A 19,384-nucleotide genomic window follows, 5' to 3' on the forward strand; every position below is an offset into this window, starting at 1 on the left:
ATCCATTGTGTTATTACTTTAAATGTAGTCAAGTCCTCAGCCACTTTAGTTCTTGTGTTTTGATGTTCGTTGCTGCCCATTGCCTTATGAAGTCATACTTCACGTTCACAAAGGCCATTCTGTGTGTCTGGGCCAGGCTTTGAGCTCGTCTCTAGTGGCACTACTTCCAAGCTGGGCTCCTGCAATTCAACACCTGGCTTCTGCAGACTGCAGTTGGGGTTGGCCTCGTTCTGAAAAGTACTTAAACTTTTGCTATTGCTCCTCATGGAAGAGCTGCGCTTGGAGGACTTGAAGAGCAGTGGGCGTAGAGACCGGTTGCTCCTTGCTCTTGAGCTCAGGTTGGCTCTGAGAAACTTCTCTTTGTTGGCATGCTCTATTGTCAGGTGGCAGCGGAGGACCTGCAGAAACACACTGCGGAACTGCTGAGAAGAGATGTTGTACAGCAGGGGGTTCACCACGGAGCTGAGGTAGAAGAAAATGTCAGCAATGGGAAGGAGGATGATGTACGCCCTGAAGTAGGGGATGGTCCAGTCCTGCTTCGGTTTAGCAGCAGCCATGATCCTTCTAATCTGGTTTGGCATCCAGCAGATTGCCAGGGTTGCAACAATCAGTCCTATGAAGAAAAAGAGGGAGAGGTGTGGGTGGGGAGGAAACATAAAGTATTAAATATCAGTTCTGCACTTACTTGTTAGGAAACAGTACCCGTTTTTCAGTGTTTTGCTTAACAGCTTTTTCCGCCAGCAGCATCTTTTGTTTCGATAGCTTAGAAGGTCATCATTGCAGCATATGCTACAAGGAAAGACTGCACAGTGCTTGCATAGCAGTCCTTTGTACCTGTTGCCATTTATGATTTGTTTTCCATGTCCTCACATCGATACCTGTATCTTTGGAAAGAATGGATCCTTGGTTTGCTCTGTGTTCTTACACTTCTTACTTTTTTCCCTTTACTTTGGAAAAGCAAACAAAATAAACCGAACCGAGAGCCATAGCAGATCAGGCAATACCCAGCAGAGATCAGATTCTTGTTTGCACTTGACAAAAAGACATAGCAAAAACTGTATGCATAATAATATATGTGGTGTTATTTTTGGTAAATTTCCTCTTACAGAAGATATTTTTAAGTAAAATACGTATGGATCTTTTTATGGTAATTAAGATACGTTGGACTTTCTTAAAAAAAAACAAACATGGAATTCCAGTGGAATTAAATTATGAATGTAAAAGAGAAAAACCCAACCCTGCTCACAGAAGTGTAAGTCATTTCAGATTATAAACTCTGCTCAAAACTGCGGTATCTGACCATTCTGTATTTATATTGACATATAAATACACACTGCTGCATCACTAACTGCGTTAAAAAGGGGATGACTTTCGTGTTGGATGTCAGAGCTCCACTTCCATGTGCTGCAGTGCTATAGCAGCCACGGCACCATCGGCCCTGCAGGGACAGGTGAGTGCTGTGAGCAGCAGCCTGAGCAGGGATGGTGCTGCGCTGCTGCTGCCACGTGCTGGGCAGCCTGACACTTGGCTTAATACACAAGGGCACAAAATGATTCCTCCTCAGCGCTTCCCCCTGAAGCTTCTGAAACAAAACATGAGCACAACTTTACTGCTTCCACTTGGTTTTTCTCTTTGCAGGAAACGTGCCTTATCTGAGTGCTTAAGGAGGAGTGGAAGCTACAGGTTGGCTTCCCTGCTGCAGGTGCTCAAGGCAGCAGAGTATCTCGGTGGTGAATGGTTTATGCATTCTGCAGACACTTGTTATACTGTTTATCTCCTCCAGTGTCTTGCCTCCTTTCCTTACAGAAGCACAGAAACATTTTAATTCCTACCTGTCTAGAGTGTCATTAAAAAGATCACTGGGAAGGCAACTCTGAAACAGTGCATCATGCACTTGTCTCACTAGTGAGAAGTCATGAAGGTAAGGGAAAGGAGGATGGGAAAGAGAAGCAACTTTTTTCTTAACTCTGGAACTGCCAGGACTCAGGAGGTTGTGTCCCGGTTCTCTCCACCACTTTGACTGGGGGGGGGGGGAGGGGGGGGAGAAGGGGGGGAAGGAGGGGAGAAAGAAACGATTTTCTTACTGAAAGCCATAGTTACTTAAAAAATAACACATGATCTCACTGAGTGACGGATCCCAAATAAAGGCCATCTTTCTGATCATTTGCTTCCATAATGACACCACTTGATGCCACAGTGGTTTTGATGGAGAGGTACTTTTAAAACACAGCCACAGCATAACGGATGGGCTGGGAGGAGGCCAGGCAGCTTCTTTCCAGTAGGTGTGTGACAAGAGCCCTTTGCTATCGCTGTTAACTCCCCTTTCACCCCCAGCCACAGGTCTCCATTCTCATCCCTGTTCTTAGCCATGCTGCGCCCCTCTGCTTGACTGACTCTTCTCTGACTTCTGGAGTGTCTCTGCCATCCGTTAATCTGAACTGTTTATTGCTCCTGCAAATCTTGTCTGTGCTTTCCTTTCTCTGTTGTCAGCAGAACAAACACAGGGACAGCAGTTCTGCCATGGGCCAGCAGAGAACAAGAAGCCCTGAGCAGTGACTGCCCTGAGTGCTTTCCCCTGTGCAGCTTAAAACTGGGCAAGAATTTTACAGACCTTGATTTGTGGTCTCTGTGCTTACCGGACGGTGTCCTTCAATGGGAAAGAAAATAAGTTCTATTGTGTAAATCTTTTTTGTTGCTATTTAGAAAGAGGATATTTCACCACGCCGATTAATAGTTCCCTAAATTGTGACTGATGCTGTGCGAAGCCATCAGCAAACAGTGCACACTAACTCAAACGCAGTGCACTGGGGACTCTCATTTTTCACTTGTATCTGAATTCGTCGTTGACTTCTCTTTTTAGACTGCCAAATGCCTGAGCTTCCCCCTTACATCCTTCAGGCGCTTTTGTTCCGGTGATCCAGTATTGTGCTGTGTGTACAGCAAGTGAAAAATGAGCTGCTGGTGCCTTAGCATGGCATGGCAAAGCTCTGGCTGCAGGAAGCAAAAGTCTGTAAACCCTCATCCCTTGCCAGGAATAAGAAATGGTGAATTCTTACACCTGGAAGAATAACGAGCATGTATTGCTTCAAACGAGCTGCACCATGTAAGACTTGCTGACAAACTCCCATTGTTTTTTCCAGCTGGTCATACTTCCGAGTATGAAGAAGTAAGTCCAAGTGCACCCAAAGAAAAGCCTTACGTTCAGGCCTTAGCACAGGAAATATTTCGACTGAATTATTGCTGCAATCACGCAGAACTCGTACACGGGCTGTATAGATTTTAGTCTTGCCATGTTATGAGCAGAAGGTGCTTAAACCGCTTCATCTCAACTTGAATGTAAATCAGAGTGCGCCTTGTATGGGTACGTGTGTATCTCCCCCCAGAAGCTGCTCTGCGTTAGGAATTAAACTCTTTTCATCTCATCCTCAACTTTCCCTTCCACTCCTCCTTATTAAAGCGAAAACAGCTCCTACCTCCATGCTCTTTTCCACTTTCCTGCCTTGTGTTGAAGTGACAGGCTGGGTGGGAGCAGAAATTGTCCCCTGGAGCCATGTTTATATATACAAGGTAACGTGTTCAGAAGGGCACCGGACCTGCAGAGCCCAGGAGCCCCAATGTGATCTGGTGACTGTGTAAGTGACAGCATCTCCACCTGTAAGTGTTTTGAGCTCATAATGCACGTAACAGTGATGCTGACAGCCCAGTGTAACAAGTACATAAGTAGACACAGAAAGACGCTTGGCTAAACCTGCTCACACCGCTATAAGCCAAAGACAGGAAACACCACATTCAATTAATAGCTCAGTCTAAAAAGGAAAATAAGACAAAGCCTCTTTTAAAGCACACGAATTCCACAATTTAAGTTTGGGAATTGTTATTGTAACTTCCCCAAAGTGCATCTTATAGTATTAATTCTTAATATGTGACAAAGGACCATTTAGGTAGTAAAATAAACGCAGCGCTAAGTGCCAATAATAAATAAGCATCACTGGCACAGCGCAGGAGCTTGGCAGCCATCTCTCCCTTAGCAATACTTTTTATTGCTCTGAACATTCCTCTGGGCCGTAGGGGACTGAATTAAATTCATTATGAACTTCACTGGGAAGGATTTTAAGTGCATGCAGACGTCTGGTAGGGTAGAAAGGCCTTCCTTCCACACCCTCTCACATTCTACTTGTCCTTCTATTGAACTGATAGATATTTTTTGTCTTTTCTGTACCTGAGCACTTAAATCTGTGTGACACAGGTCTATAGTCCCACATCTTCCCTCTATCCCGGCCACTGCCATCCAGCCCACAGACCTTGGAGTTGTCCAAAGATACTGTCACTAGGAAACACCAGCAGCATCCTTCATCTGGCTGCCATGGGCCACTACCTGAGGCTCATGGGGTCACCCCTGCTTGCTCCCATCCACCTATGAGACCCAGCACTGCCTGCCCACTGCTGCTCCACACACTGCTTGGGCTCACGCAGAGTTAAGCCTCAAACTTTGGTTTTCTGTAATTTAATGAATAGCACAAAGGAGGGTTCTCAACATCTGCTTGTCAATTGACATTTAAATGGCAATTGCCAGTGGAATATAAGCATGTGGTTACTGCGTTATGTCTCAAGTGCAGGCAGCCAGGCACTTGGTTGTGTCAGCACTTGTGTCACGCTCACACGTTTGGCCCCTTTATACTCAAAGGCACAGCACAGCATCAGCGCCCCACACCTTCAGCACAGCATCTTCCCACCACAGGCAGCAGATTCCAAGCTGTGGCTCCAGCCTGCCCTAAGAAACCGCCTGGCCCTGAGCTGCACCTCACAGCAGTCACTGAGATGCAGCCCAATGCAGCTCCATGCAGCACTGCCCCCCAGCTGCCTGCACACCCGCTGCTGCAGTTGGCTGCATGTGACATGCCAGCTGCCTTACACTGCGCATCTACTGACGATCGCCACTTAAATGTCAGCATACAAACAGCTGTTACTGTCATTGCCTCAGCTCTGCCTCATCCCTGCAGAAAGGAAGCCGCCCACATAGCAGCAGGATCTGCCCCATCCAGGTGCTGCCCAAATACAGCACTACATTGGCCACAGTACTAATGAAAACCCCCAAACACCATTTCAGCCACAGACACGGTGCCCCACATACAGGCATGAGACACGTTCAACCTGAGGGCCTGGCCCACTCACCAGTGCCTCCCATCACACTCTAAGAGCATAGGCAGCAATTCCCTGCAGCTCTCAGGCTGTCAGCCCGTGCCCCATGCTCTGCACTGCCTCTCAGCATCTGCGAGCACATCTGACTCAATTGCAGCAGCACCGAGCAGGCAGGCTATAAAACAAAGGTGGTTCTGCTGCCCTTTCTTTATGTCACTGACAGGTCACATCACCCAGAAATCGATTGCTCAGCCCTGCGCCCAGTGCCACAGCCATCAATAAGGGATTTGCTTGAGCGGGGCCTTGTGCTGCATTCCATGTGCGGGATAAAGCACCTGATGAAGATTAAAAGAGGAAAAGAACATTAATATAAACCTCCCTCGCTCACGCACACGCAAGTTTCCTTGCTGAAGGACAAACATCACACTAAAAGTAAGCACATATTGATGGATGTTGAGGTGAATATAAAAATGTATTAACCTGAGAGATAAATATTGACACTGCTTTGTCTGTGTCAATATTTAGTTCAAGGGACAATAAATTTTGATGTTCACCGAAACGAGTCGATCCATGCATTGCTACATACATTTTGTATGAGCTCAAATTATTCACCAACTCTGCTCCTTCCGTCCTCAACTTGCAGACTGGAGATCTGCCTTTCGAAAGTGCTTCCCTGCCAGGAAGGGTGGTAACACAGCAAGTATCCCCTCCCAGCAGTGACTACAGGGTGTGCACATCACACAAGTGTGAACCTCCTGCAGCTGCTTTTCATACCCACAGGTGATTGTGTGCTGGTGTAAAGCCTCCAGACACCCCCGACACCCACGTGGGCTACGAGCATCTCAAGTTATCAGGGGAAACACAGACATAATTAGCCAGGACACGAGTGTTAACAGTCCTACTTCTCAGCAATCAAAAATACCTCACAATTACCTTCAGCTCTTAGCAAGGTCAAGTTGTGATTCTCAAGTATTGTTCAATACTGTCATCTCGCAGCACAAACAGCAGCACAGAGCTACAAGCGCTGCAGGAAGGCTCCTGACTGAGCTGCTGCCTCGGCTCCAATGCGAGCGGTGCCTGAAGTCGCAGTGTGAGCTCCAGAGCTTCTCCCAGAGAGACACAGCATTTCAGTCAGGGCTGACTTGATGGGAAGGACCATCAAGAATAGTGTGGAAACAAGCCCAAAATCACCACCCGAAGACATACTGTGGTACAATAAATACACTCTAAGTTGCTCATCCTTCAGAGTTCCAACATTGCAGCTGCCAGAAAAGACAGGCTTGTTGGAAGTATGTTCTGAAAATGCTAATATGGGCACAACTGTGCAGAAGGCAGCAGGCTTCGTTTCTATTCATGTTTCTTCCTTGCAAAACAAATTTTTGCCATGGTTGCTTTGATTTCCTTTTAGAGAGACCGAAGTCTTGTTTTCCTTCCACAGTGGCAAAACAATGGCAAAATACATTCTCCATATAAATCTCATCTAAACTGAGCGTTGTAACTAGCAAACACCATTTGGAATGGAGAGCTGTTTTGTTTTTACATCGCAAACCCAGCCATCGCAACGTTAAACAGCTCATCTACCGCAGTTCAGCGGGAGGAATCGCTGAACAACCCGCTGCAGAATACAAACACAGACACAAAGCAGCAGCTCAGCAGATACACGCGGCACCGTCAGCTCTGCCAGGGACTGAGCCGTGCATCATACGGAACCAATCGCCTTAAGGGGAACCAGCAAAGCTCTTCCTACATGAGAGTGGCGCTACCAGCCTCCAAGGCAGATCGCTGTAACCAAAAGCCCTCAGATGAAGAAAACTCGCATCACAGGTAGCGCGATGAAAATGGAATTATTGAAGCACAAAAGGGAGCAAGATGAGGACAGCCAGCTGCTTTAAAACCAAACACAATTGGGGTTTACGTGCAGCAGCCCGAGTGAGAAGAGAAACCAAGGCAAATTGCCACGGAAATTACATGCAGCTCTCCAAATGTGCACCATGATCTGCATGCAGGGAGCGGGCACACCGACCGCATTCCCCTTCTGATGACAGCGAGTGTTTTTCTGCTCTGAACCGATTCCTTTTCAGAAGGAAAATGATAAACAAATGTGGTCTGAGCAGCAGCCAAAGTTCCACCTGTCAGCAGCATCCATTTACTGCAAGGTCTGAGGAAGAGAGCAGTCTGCAGGAGAGCTGCAGGAGTTTTCTTGCCCAGAAACTGTGCTGTGAGAAACAGAGACTTAAGTTGGGAGGCCACTATCTTTGGGAAGGAGGAGGGACAGCGGGCACCTCAGGCTCCCCACTCACAGTGGCTGTTCCCAAAGTTCAGGTGGATAAAGCCCCAATAGTCCATCCTGACCCCTGGAAGCACATCCCAGCTGGGGTGCTAGCAGAGGGCCTGGAAGGCAGCCATGGCACAGACAGGCAGTTACAGCTTTAAGTCAGGCCTGCCCTTGGATCAGTCTGATCAGAGCAATGGGTGGCAGTGAAGGCAGCAAATGCCCCGGCTGTGCCCCACTGCTCCCCAGTGTCCCGCAGGAACAGAGCCCTCCTCTGCCAGCACCTCGACTCACTCCGGATGCATTTCAGTGCCACTGAGAGAAGCAAACACGTCAAAACTTTTCTCAGTACTTCTTAAGAAACACGTGTGCAAAACAAAGAGCATCCCCCCTCCCCACCACCTTTCAGCAGCCTAATGCAGGGCCTAAGAGCCAAAGCCTCCCCACGCCAGGTGAGAAGGCGAAGATGCTGTGCAAGGCGGCATGTAGACAGACAGACACCTGGGCACCCACAGGGGCGCTGCTCAGCCCTGGGGCTGTGCTGTGCAGTCAAAGCAGCAACAGGCTGTGCAGGGAGCGCCCCAATGCCAGGCAGCCATGTGAGCCTGGTGGCACAGCCAGGCAGGAGATGCACCCCAGGACAGGGGCAGGAGCCTCAGCCTCTTCCCTTTAAGCAGCTGGAACACACAAAGTCCCCGATTCTCTGCCACACACTCAATGCGCAGGGAGAATCTTCCACCTGCAGCATCTCAGTAACACCCCGTGGTATCTTCAGAAGCAGATATTTCTCCCCCACTGCTTTCCATTTACCAAAGTGAACTTCATTGGACACACACACAAAATAACAAAAACCTGTGGAGGTGGAAACTAATTCCAGTTAGGTACAAACAATCGTACAGCAGCACGGAGCAGAACCAGATCTAAGAGGGCTGCTGCACAACACAGGGTGTCAGACCTGACCCCTGTAGGGTCAGGTCAGGTGCTGACCGCAGCCCAAGGTGGATTGAATTCATTAGCAGCTGATCCCAAAGTCTAAAACGACTTGCTTTTACCTTCTGATAACAGGAAAACGGTTCCACTTCTAACTCATCTTGCAGTGTTGCTACAGCACAGTGCCTGAGTGCTGAAATTCCATGTGCAGTCAATCACATTACTACGCCCTACAGGAGGTTTTCAGTAAGCCCTTAAAGCCAAGCACGCAGCCTAGAAAGGCATCGCGGGGACAAAGAAGGCTCTGCTTAATTTTGCATTCGTTATTTGGCCAAAATAGTGGTTGTTCTGCACTCGGGCTCATACTTGTAATAAAACCCCACTCAGCTGCTCATAGACTAAAGAAACATTTCACGACTGAATGATGTGCCAATTGAAAAGCAATCTCTGTAAGCTACAGGAAACCTCTCGAGTTGCCAGTCTGAGCAAAATGAAGCCTCGACAAAAGGAACCGCCTGGAAACTAAATGGAAACTGAGCAAATTGATCTGAACAGGACGATCTTACGCACGATGCAAGGGATGGCCTCTGCAAAATAAGAATCACCCCAATCAACCCAAAGGCGGCGTTACCGTTTGTTTGCTCCTTTTTCTAAGGCGAGACATTCCACTTTATAATGGGAGCCGTGGGTAACTGCGGAAGGAGGAAAACAGCACCCAGAAGTTGGATGTTTTCTCAAGAGAATGTTCTTGCTTTCATCCTCACATTCTGGCTCTCACAGCACCTCGGATGCCCCTCAGCAGGGCGGCTCTCCCACTGCTGCAGGCCGGGCTCAGGCCTTGGGCAGCCCACATCCCCACCTGGTCCCCTTGGCATCATCACAAGACTCTCGTAACAAGATGAGCAGCAGCAGGGACTCCAAAGGACACCTGACCCATCCAGCATTATCAGAGAAACAAACTGCACTGTACATGCAAATGAAACAAGGCTTTTTTTTTTTTTTTTTTTGCTTTTTTTTTCTCATTAAGTGATACTTTAATATGCAGCCTGTGCGCTGCTCTCCCACTCTACTTGAATTAGTGACTTACACTGACAGCTTACTTTCAGTCCCACACCTGGAAAGGAGAGATAAATCAAACCATAAGCTGGCAACAACAGGCTCAAAATCAAGAGCACTTTACCCCAGAGCTCCCCAGAGTCTGGCACTGCCTTACAGCAGCACCAGCACAACGGTGAGTTAATGATGGAGCCAAACTGCACGGGTGCATGCATTAGCTCCATGTTTGTCCTTAAAGACAGAGAAAGAAGAAAGAAGACAGAAATGAGAGAGAAAATATCACTGCTCTGTTTCAGGCACAAATGAGTCAGCAGCCCGTTCTCAGGAGCACAGAATGCACCTTGCACTGCACTTCGCCATGTGCACGACAGCTGCAAGCAACCTCCAACGCTGCTGTGTGCTGTGGCAAAGCATCCAGGTAAATACACAGAAGTGCATTCAAGCCAGAAGGTCTTCCAAGAAACCAACAGACCTCTCCTCCCTGCTCGATACAGATCCAAGCAGCTCAGTTTGGGATCTGGGATGTGAATGTGGGGTGTTAGCAGCCAAGAAAAAAACCACACACACAAAGTTCAAGCTCTTCTCTCTTGAAGCTGATGGAAAAAGCTCTCTAAATATTGCATGTAGAAATGCCTGATAGTTGTAAATAACTTCTTCTGTGTTTAGCTCATATATAATGAAACAGCAGTGAGCCAACGCAGCTCGGTACTCAACACAGCAGGATGCTCCAGCAAATGCATCTCTAAGCTCGCATGCAAGTCACTGCCCAAGTAATGGCCATCAGTGACAGGGCACGAGTGTGACACACCGCTTATCTGCTTCTTCTGCAGCTCCATCAGCAAAACAGGAGGCTGCTTCCTCTGCCAGGGAGGAGGTTCCTGTGTTCACCAAATGGAAATGCAAAAACTAAGTTCACTTTGGATTAGAAAAACAAGACCAGAGGTGGCACGCAGCCACGCTGTATGGTTTAGTTCCTGGTCTAAGGGGCTGCTGCGCAGTGCCAGAGCCACACAGCATGGGGGGACCCATGGCCCAGCAGAGCACCTGCTGTGATACCAACCTGTGCTGAAACAGGAAGACTCCCAGCACTAATCTATGTCCCGGGCATCCCCACAGAGAGCCATTCCCTGCAGCAAAGCATCACATATCACAGCCCTGGATCTGCATGTGAAGCCCATTCTCCCCACCTGCAGCCCCTTCCCATGGCCGGCACGTTCACTCCGTGCTGACACAATTCTTTTCAACCATCTCAAAAACAGAACCCAAACCTGAACCCCAACCCACGAGGAAAAAACTCTCCAACTTGCAGAACGTCTCGTTAAAGACTCACCAACGACAATTAAAGGGCTTGGAAACAAAGTAAGTGACAGGTATGTTTTTTCAAGATCACTGATCTTTCAACTAGGGGGAAAATATCCCAGCTTTAATTGCACGAAGCCGCATATCACGCTTCCCTCTCCCGAGATTTCATTACAGGCCTGAAACCAGAGAACTGCACTGCCAGCTCCTGCCTGCTCTTCCAGCTATTTCTGGTTTTTAATAATTATTCATTAATTGCGCACTATGATAAGATCCTTGCTGTTTTGAAACATTTTCCCTCTGGCCCCCATACTATTAAAGACCCTGATTGCCTGCCAACAGCGTAAAATTAAAAATCAAAGCACTACCTCTGAAAGGTTTAATATGTGCCACATTGAAAGAGTTTCTACAGCTTACAGCCATGTAATTGCATCACCGGCTAACTGCACCATCTCTCTCAGCGTTTGAAACGTTTCCCTTTGAAACATCAGCCAGCTGAAAGCAAAGGTTTTGTTTAACACCCCAATTTACTCCCCATGCACGCCGGAGCGCTGCACAGCTCCCGTGTCCTCCCCTGCTCCTTCCCTGCCTCCCTGGGCTGCTGCTGGGGCCGCCTTTCCTTCCTGGCTCTTTCTTGGCTAGGGACGAACTTTCTGTACTTGACCACTGGCCACACCAAGCTGTGGGTACACCCCATCCCTGTGGAACAAACCCCAAGGGCTCCAACAAGGCAACAACGCACACTCGTGGCTTCTCACTGAATGCGCCGAGCCCCCCGTGTTATTTCAACTACAGCTCTGATTTCCAGATGTTATTTCTTCAGCTGAAGGGTCACGCAGACAGCCCGGTCACACATCCTTACCCCGTGCAGCCCGAAGGAACGTAGGCAATTGAGTTAATCAGAGCTAGACAGACAAAGAGAAGCAAGGAGACGCATCCTGCGTTGACTGAGGTATAGTCCAGGTATGCCAGAAGGGAATCAAGATGCCCTTCACACAGTTGGCTGCTGTAATGATTTCAATATTAACAGCGCTCTTTTCCAGGAAAAGACAATTTTCTGCCTTCGGTTTTTTGGATCTTGTGATTATCACGAGTGCCAGAAATGGTTTAATGCTTATAGAAGCGTACCTTAGCGAGGTATTCCTCTGCAAGCCCTCAAAGGGAAAGGCTTCAGGCATTAGTACCTGCACACACACCACAAGGTGCTTTTCTCTGCAGTCAGAGCCTTGGTTCCCTGCAGCCTGGGCTCCTGAGGGCAGGGCTGTGCTGGAGCTCACACAGCTCCTGTTGCTGCCCATGGGGGGACAAGGGGCACAGCAGGGGTGGAGGGCAGAAATCTGTAAGCATCTCTCTCCTTTCTTTTTTCTTCTGTTACAGAAGAACTCAGGGGCTAATGTTCACCTGGGAACATCACAAACCCCCTGCCCTATCACTCATGTGCTCTGGTCAGCAGCAAGGAGCAAAGGATTAGCAGTGAGATACATGGGACAAGCACCCTTTCCTGCTCCTCACCGCAGGAGCTCTGAGAAACTAACAGCTGGAATACAAAGCTGAAGTGAGAGCACAGGGCACATGGTCAAAGTAACAGCCAGCTTCCTGTGGGCATAGAAGGAGAGAGAGGCCCTCTGCCCACCACCAACACGTGCTGCCATCCGGCAGCGCTTTCCCTTTGCTGTCACATCTTTCCTCCCATTCTGTGTCTGGAATACATTGATCTGAGGGTACTGCTGGAGGTGCTCACCTTATCAGCAAAAAGCAAGCCCCTTGTGTCTCAGAGAGAAGAAGGCTTGCTTCCAAGTTGCAATGTCAACTTTTCTTTGCTACAGTCTGATGCTGCTCACACCGACAAGCTGGAGATACCAGCAAAGCCTGGGAGAGAAAACAGCTCCCAGCAGGACTCGGCGAGCAGCCTGAACTTTCAAAGGCGCATTTGTACCTGCAGGACACGCTTAAGAAGTACCCAGGAATCCTGCACTTTGCACAAGAAGAGTAATTGCTTTCTGGGGCTATTTTAAACTACCAACATCGGCCTTTCTCACATTCCTCTGAATCGGATCGGCTGCCTTTTTTCTTCCCCCATTTAAAAAGCAGCTGTGAAAAATCTCTCCTAACTTTCCAGTGCCATAACGCTGAGAGGCCCTTGTGTTCCCATTAGCCAGCACTATCAGAAGGACCGCACCACTTTTGTTCTCACTCAGTTCCAGGCTCACACAGAAAAGGACAAAAAGGTGGGTTCTAAAACATGGGACTTGCTGTCCCGATGACACCTTTGCAGCACGCTGCCCAGCCAGCCCTGTGAGCCTCACACTGTCCTGCACGTCTCTGAGAAATCACAGCATCTCAAACTTGATCCAAAAAAGCCTTTCTGGCTCATACAAATCTTTCCGTTCAGTCTATAACCCGAGGAACTACACTATTCTCTGATGGATGCTGATGAGCTTTTGATGAACCCAAGAAAAATACCAAGAGCTGTAACACATCACAGGTAAAATGCCAGCCTTTTTTTTTTAATATGCTTGGAAATGAGCTTGAAAGATGTCACTATCTTAGCAGCAACCATCTAATGGGATGTGTATGCTCAGGGAACCAAGTAGCACAATTATAATTAAAGTTTCATTATCATTTCCATTAGAAAGTACTTTCTATGGGATTTGATTCAACAGTAAAAATTGGTTCCGTGACGATACTTTGTATGCAAGGTCTCCATAGGTGTTAGAAGCAGTGGGCAACTCACAGCATGCCACCACCATGCTGTGTGTGCAGGATGGGGCTTGGATTTTACCTCGAGATGGGAAATATCAACAGGTGGCAAGAAGAGATCCCACTGCGTGCACACAAACTGGGCTCACGGGAGGTGTCCGTGTGAGATTGACGAGGAGGAGCAGAACGCTTTGAGAAGCATACAGGAAAGCCTCCATAATTACCATTAAACACAACTCATTGCCCCAGTAGCAGTAAAACCATGCCCAGGTCACCAGGGAATGTGCTCTTGGCTCGGTGTTGCTGCTGGCTCAGCCTTCTCCTGGCAGCTCCAACCACAGCGATGCTCAGATCAAGCACACATTTGTTGCAGGGAGGAATTCGAGGCTTCCCACCTCCCTTGCTCAGTCCTCACACGCTGCAGCTGTGCAGATCTTGTCATCACAACATAACCTGGAGGGCAGGCTTCATTCACAGCCACAAGAGACTCTGTGATATGAAAGCATTATCACTGTACATCAGTACAGCACTGCGACACATTCGGACGCGGAATACAAAACACAGAGGGGGAACAGCACCCAGTGGTGGACCAAAGACTTTTTTGGGTGTAGGAATGTGGAGTCACTCAAGTGTGCTGCACATCGTTCTGGTGTGCAAAGCCTCAGCAGGAGCAGAAAGCAGCGCCTGGAATGGAGATTGGGATTTCAGATAAAAGATCTGAAAGCGCGGTTTGGAAGGGTGAACTGCTTATTAGCTGAAATGAAATTAGCTGAAAGCTTTATCAGATTAAAAAAGTAATTGAAAACGTATCAGTGTTTAACAGAGACTATGTACAGGAAAACAAACCCACCGTAAACAGTGTGGCAAATCCCCAGCTTCAAGCATTCACTGATGGCAAGGAGAGCTTTATCCCACCTGGATAAGAGGAACCAGGTGGCAATACTGCAACGAGGTGAGGAGTGAAAACTTATTTCAGATTTGAGCAGTTCATGCAAAATTCATGTCTCCCTTACTGCACGTTACACCACATCGCAGGGCCAGCAAGCATCCGGGGGCACTGAGACTGCCTTTCACACCAGGATTAAGTTGCATTTATAAGGCAGCAGGTATGAGATCATTCCATTAAGAAGTCATCGCACCTTTTAAAAGTATTCATCACAGCTAATCCTGCCCCATTCATAAGCATTCCGTACCGGAGGAGCTCTCCCACTCTGTCCACAGACGCACTCTGCTAATGCAACACTGATGTGATTTCAGTGAGTGGGAACTGGGAGCAGCAGACACCCAAACAGCCATCCAGGGTGCAGGAAAATGGCACAAAGCATGAGGTGTGAATCCAAACAAGCCATCACCTTGGCTCCCACCTTCACCTTTCAGAACGGAGGCGGTGAAATTCACAGCAAACTGGGCCCTACCAGGCCAACACACATCCAGAGCTGGAGAGCCAACGGGGCCACTGAACTATCAGCTGGCTGCTCCTTCTGCCTGCTTCAGCAGGCACAACACGCACAGCACTGGCCACTAATGGATGACATGGAGTGTTGTGGAGTGGACAGACCCTTTCCCCTCCCCCTGGCCACGTGGGTGGCTGTGGTCAGCAGTGTCAGGTTGGGTTCTCTGCCCAAAACACGAGCTTGCTTTCCTCGTCAGCGTAGCGCATTACAACACATCTTCCTGAATCATTCACCGACCGTCTCTGTGTGCACGCTGTGCCGTCTGACTTTCCAACACACCGCACTAACCTCTAAATACCGACTATCAACGTTCCCAGCAGCTAGCTTTACTTCATGTCGCACTGCTGCTTTGTTTCTTTCTAAGTGTTGCAGGAGACGGCGCAGATATTTTACTGCCTCTCTCTTCCAGAGACACCAAATGCCACAACATTAGTGTTATTAACATATGCATTAGCTCAAGCTGATCCGCTCTCCCAGCTGCTGCTCACAGCTCCCGGTGAGAGGCTGCAGCAGTGAATCAGATAGCGCTAATGAGGGTGTTAATGAAGTTCCCGCAGTTGAACGCAGCGCTCTGAGAGGAGCACTAAAAGCATATCTCCTGTAGTCTTTCAAACAGGGATGCTTCGTGGCAATTGACTCTATTTATTTATTTACTCGCTCAGCATTCAGCGTCAAATTCCCGCTTGGAAGGAAAAATCAGCAAGAGAAAGGCACGTGATGGAGAAATGACAATACTGCAATCTATCCTGAATGCAAAAGAGGAGAATTAAAGTTAATTAGGAAACATCTTCCAGCTGGACTTTCGCCAGCTCCTCTCTGCCCTGCAGAGGGCTGCCAAAGCCTTGCTTGCCTTTCATTAGCTATCTTTCTGCTCTCACTTTCCTCTACTTTGTCCTCAATACGTTGTTTCTTTCACCTTTATTGCTTTAATAACGTAGTTTGTTAGTACCCTTCCAGATATTGCTTCTCAATTTAATTAAAGCCAGGCTCCAAAAAATCAATCTTTGCTTCTTTTTACAAAAACATCCCTCCCCGTGCATCAAAATATTTGAGAACAACCGAAGACCCGGGAGAAAGTTGTTTGTTTGTTTGTTTGCTTTAAATAAAGGCTTCGCAATTGGACCAGGAGTTGTTTCCATGGCACTCTGCAGCTGCACACGGGAAATACAAAAAGACAGTCCCTGAGATAATGCAGCGGGGAGCCTCCTATGTGTCCTTAATGAAAGAGAACGTTAAAAGAGGTACCAAAAAAAAAGAAGGAAAGGAGATAGTATAAATAAAAACAGCAGTTGGCATTGCTGGACAAAAAATCCCTGCAATCTCTAGCAAGGCAGCTATTAGGTTGGTAATCACAGTTCCATCCCTCTCCTGTGAGCACAGTGAGCACTGCTGAAGTGAGTATTGTTCAGGGCTTTTTTCTGCTCCCCTCCCCAGTAAACCAAATAATTGTAAGTTACTTTGGCAACATTTCTGCTGCGCTTCTGTTTGATTATACGGCAACTGTGCTGGGCTTCGTGCAACGGAGACCTCAGCACTTTGCAGGCCTCCCAAGCAACTGTGCCATAGGAGAATGGGGTCAGAGAGGAAAATGCTAAACAAGTATTTGATTTCCCGTTGATTTCCTGACAGACTGATCTGCATGCAAACAGCTGGGTTTCTGTGAACTCCTCCTTCTAAGGAACGGATTTGAAAAGATAAGGAAGCTTCCGAAGTCATGGGGTTTGGCCTCAGAACTCACTGACACTTCATGCTCACCAGCAGTCAGGGTGCTTCTACCTAATGATGTTGGGCTCAGAGAGAACCCAAAATGAGACGAGGCACAGGGTGCTGATGAGCCACAAGCACAATGTGACACTGCTGAAAGCCACGTCCTGCTGCTGGATGGGGACAAACACCTCCTGCTAAGGCAGAGGCATTTCTCCCGCTGCAGTTTACCTCTCAGAGGGATCCCCCTCTGCTGCCAGCACAAATTCTGCTGCTGTTTCCTTTGCACCAGAACTGTCCCAGCCTGTCACCCTATCACACGCCTGGATGCCAGCTTGCCAGCAGTGTGGCTGCAGCAAGGATGGAGCCCCATCACCACAACCTCTTGTCCAGATCTACTCGGACCAACAGAGCTGTGCTGCCCACCTCCCCAGCCTCCAGAATGTGACAGATTTGGCCAATATCACTGTGTGCCTGAGACAGCCCTGAGCTCTCAGCATGCTGCGCTTGTTTCTTCTTCAGCCTTTGCAAATATTGCTGGCTTTGTTTGCAACCAGAGTGCTTGGGAGACCTCTTATCCCAGCAGCTGAGATGAACACCTCAGTGCTCTCCTTTCTGCTTTACCATTGCTTCAAATGAAAGAAGTGATGGCAGCTGGGACGTGGCTTGCAGCTCAGAATTGACCCCTCAGTAGCAGATGAGACATTGGTGTCCACACCTCCCCCCTGCCCATGTCATTCTTACCCACTCCTCAGTTTCAATTAGCAGTTTGTCCTGTCTCAGGCATCTCCTCATGCTGTGAACACCTGCAGAACTCAAGTCAGCCTCCCTCTTCCAAATCCCCTTTGGAATTTTTGCTTCGAAACTCGCTCTCTCCCCCTTCCCAACATGTCTGTACCAGAGGACAGGGCAAACCCACAGCACCAGGAGTGCTGGTGAGCACACAGCCAGCACTAGCCCTGCCCCACAGCACGCTTTGCCCTGCACCAGCCTGCAAAACCGAATTGACAGCTGAAATGCAAAGAGCTCTCTTACACACTGCACCCACTACGACACACAAGATCTTCCAAAACCTACATAAACAAACTGCACGCTATGAATGCACATCCTTTGCGCAGAGGATTTTTTTCTAGGCTTAAATGTGGCTGTATATAGACTGCTTTCTTCTCGCGCACTCTTTGATCTGCTTATTACACCTTTTTTAGAACAAAAATGAGTTTGGGAACCAGCATTGGATTCTGCTGACAGTCACAAGCAGCGCACTCTGCTCAATGTAAAATAAATTATTCCACCAGACAAGCTCCTTACAATGTTTACACAGTAATCAGAGCCGGAATTCCAGCATTACGGTACATTCATCATTGTTTGACTTAATTTCCGAAACCTCTTAGCCTGGGAAGAACCAGCCTGTTCATTTGCTTTTTAGCATTTCAGAAAGCAGACGTGGAACCTGGAATTTGCTTTCTGTTATTTAGCTATCGCTGTGAACACTGAGAGATGATGAATGAAGGAGAAAGAATCACATCCTGCAAGGTGTCGGTTTTGTCCCCATCAGGAACGGAGGTCTTTCCTTGCTGTGCCAGTGGCAGATGCCAGTCACATCCCATTAGTCTCACAGGGTTCACTTCAAACTTGCATTCCCCCATGTACAAAACCAGAGAGAAGGTTGTGGTGTGGTTGTTTTTTTTTAGCAGCCAACTGCTTTTTCCATTGAGACTGTCAATCAGTCGATCAGAAGGGAGGGACCTGAGAGTGATGGCTCAAAGGAAAAAGGGTAAAACAATTTATAAGTAAGAAATTGCTTTCTCTGTTCCTTGAAGTGTCTACCACTGTGGTAAAGAGCAAACAGTAATGATTCATTTCTGGGGTTTCTTTTGGACAAGGCTATGCTAACACCTAGTGTATGTGATGGCAGCTTGCCGTCCTTAATCACACAGTGACCTTGAATGCTGTATATCCCCCAACGCTTCCAGTTCCAAGCAGCCAATAGTTTTTCATAAAGCAAGTTGCAGAAATGAAATAAGGGGGAGAGATATGGCCAATGTCCTCTTAGTGACCAAATTCATCTCACCCCCTGGGTTTCATTTTAAGATAGGTTAAATAAGAAGGTGCCCCAGCACTAACCCTATCCTGTGCATTCAAAGTTTGGTATCCTTTGGGGGGGGGGGGAAAGGGAAAAAAACCAGCAACAACTACACTGAATCAGCAGAATGCAGCATTTCTGCCCTCACTGCAATTTAAGTAAGACGTTATTAAATATAGTATGTAGGAGCACAGCACTAAAGGGACACACATGTCAAAGAGCCCACCCTCTTGATACTGGAGACAGCCACACTGCAGAGTCCCTTCAATAACCGATTCAGATCCATGTTCTAACGAGTTAGGTTTTTGCCCCCAAATCCCAGTGAAAGACTGTTCCAGAACTTCACCCTTTTACTGATTAAAAACTTCTTCTAATTTCCATCTGAAATTTATTCACGGCCTGTTTATTATCAATTTGTTCCTGTGCCAGCACTGTTCTCCAGCTGAACTGGCTCCTCTCTGTCCCTGGTGCTTACTTCTCTGATGTATTTATAGACAGTTCACATCCCCTCTCTACTCTCATTATGCTAGGACAAATAAGAGCCTGTTCTGACAGCCTCATACAACGGAGCGCCGTCCCTGCCATTCATCCAACATCCTTCCCATTGGAGTCCCTTTCTCAAATGCCCCAAAAGCTCCCACTGTGTTCCAGAAGATATCCCAGGAATTGGGGTGAGGAGTCCTGTAGGGCAGGACAGCTGCAGGGAGGAGCAGGCTGGACTTGGTCCTATGGCTCCAGCTTCACCAG

At 47.9% G+C, this 19,384-nt stretch overlaps 1 protein-coding gene across 1 annotated transcript in view; it reads right to left on the reverse strand.

The window, feature by feature from the left end:
* Nucleotides 1–92: 92 nt before the first annotated feature.
* Nucleotides 93–19,384, reverse strand: part of GPR39 (G protein-coupled receptor 39) — a 56,967-nt gene continuing 37,675 nt past the window's right edge. The window contains exon 2 of the mRNA XM_072341543.1: nt 93–613. Coding sequence (XP_072197644.1) covers nt 93–613 — 521 coding nt within the window. The remainder of the gene's footprint in view (nt 614–19,384) is intronic.

The sequence above is a fragment of the Excalfactoria chinensis genome, chromosome 7 (assembly GCF_039878825.1).
Source record: "Excalfactoria chinensis isolate bCotChi1 chromosome 7, bCotChi1.hap2, whole genome shotgun sequence".
Classification (NCBI taxonomy): domain Eukaryota; kingdom Metazoa; phylum Chordata; class Aves; order Galliformes; family Phasianidae; genus Excalfactoria; species Excalfactoria chinensis.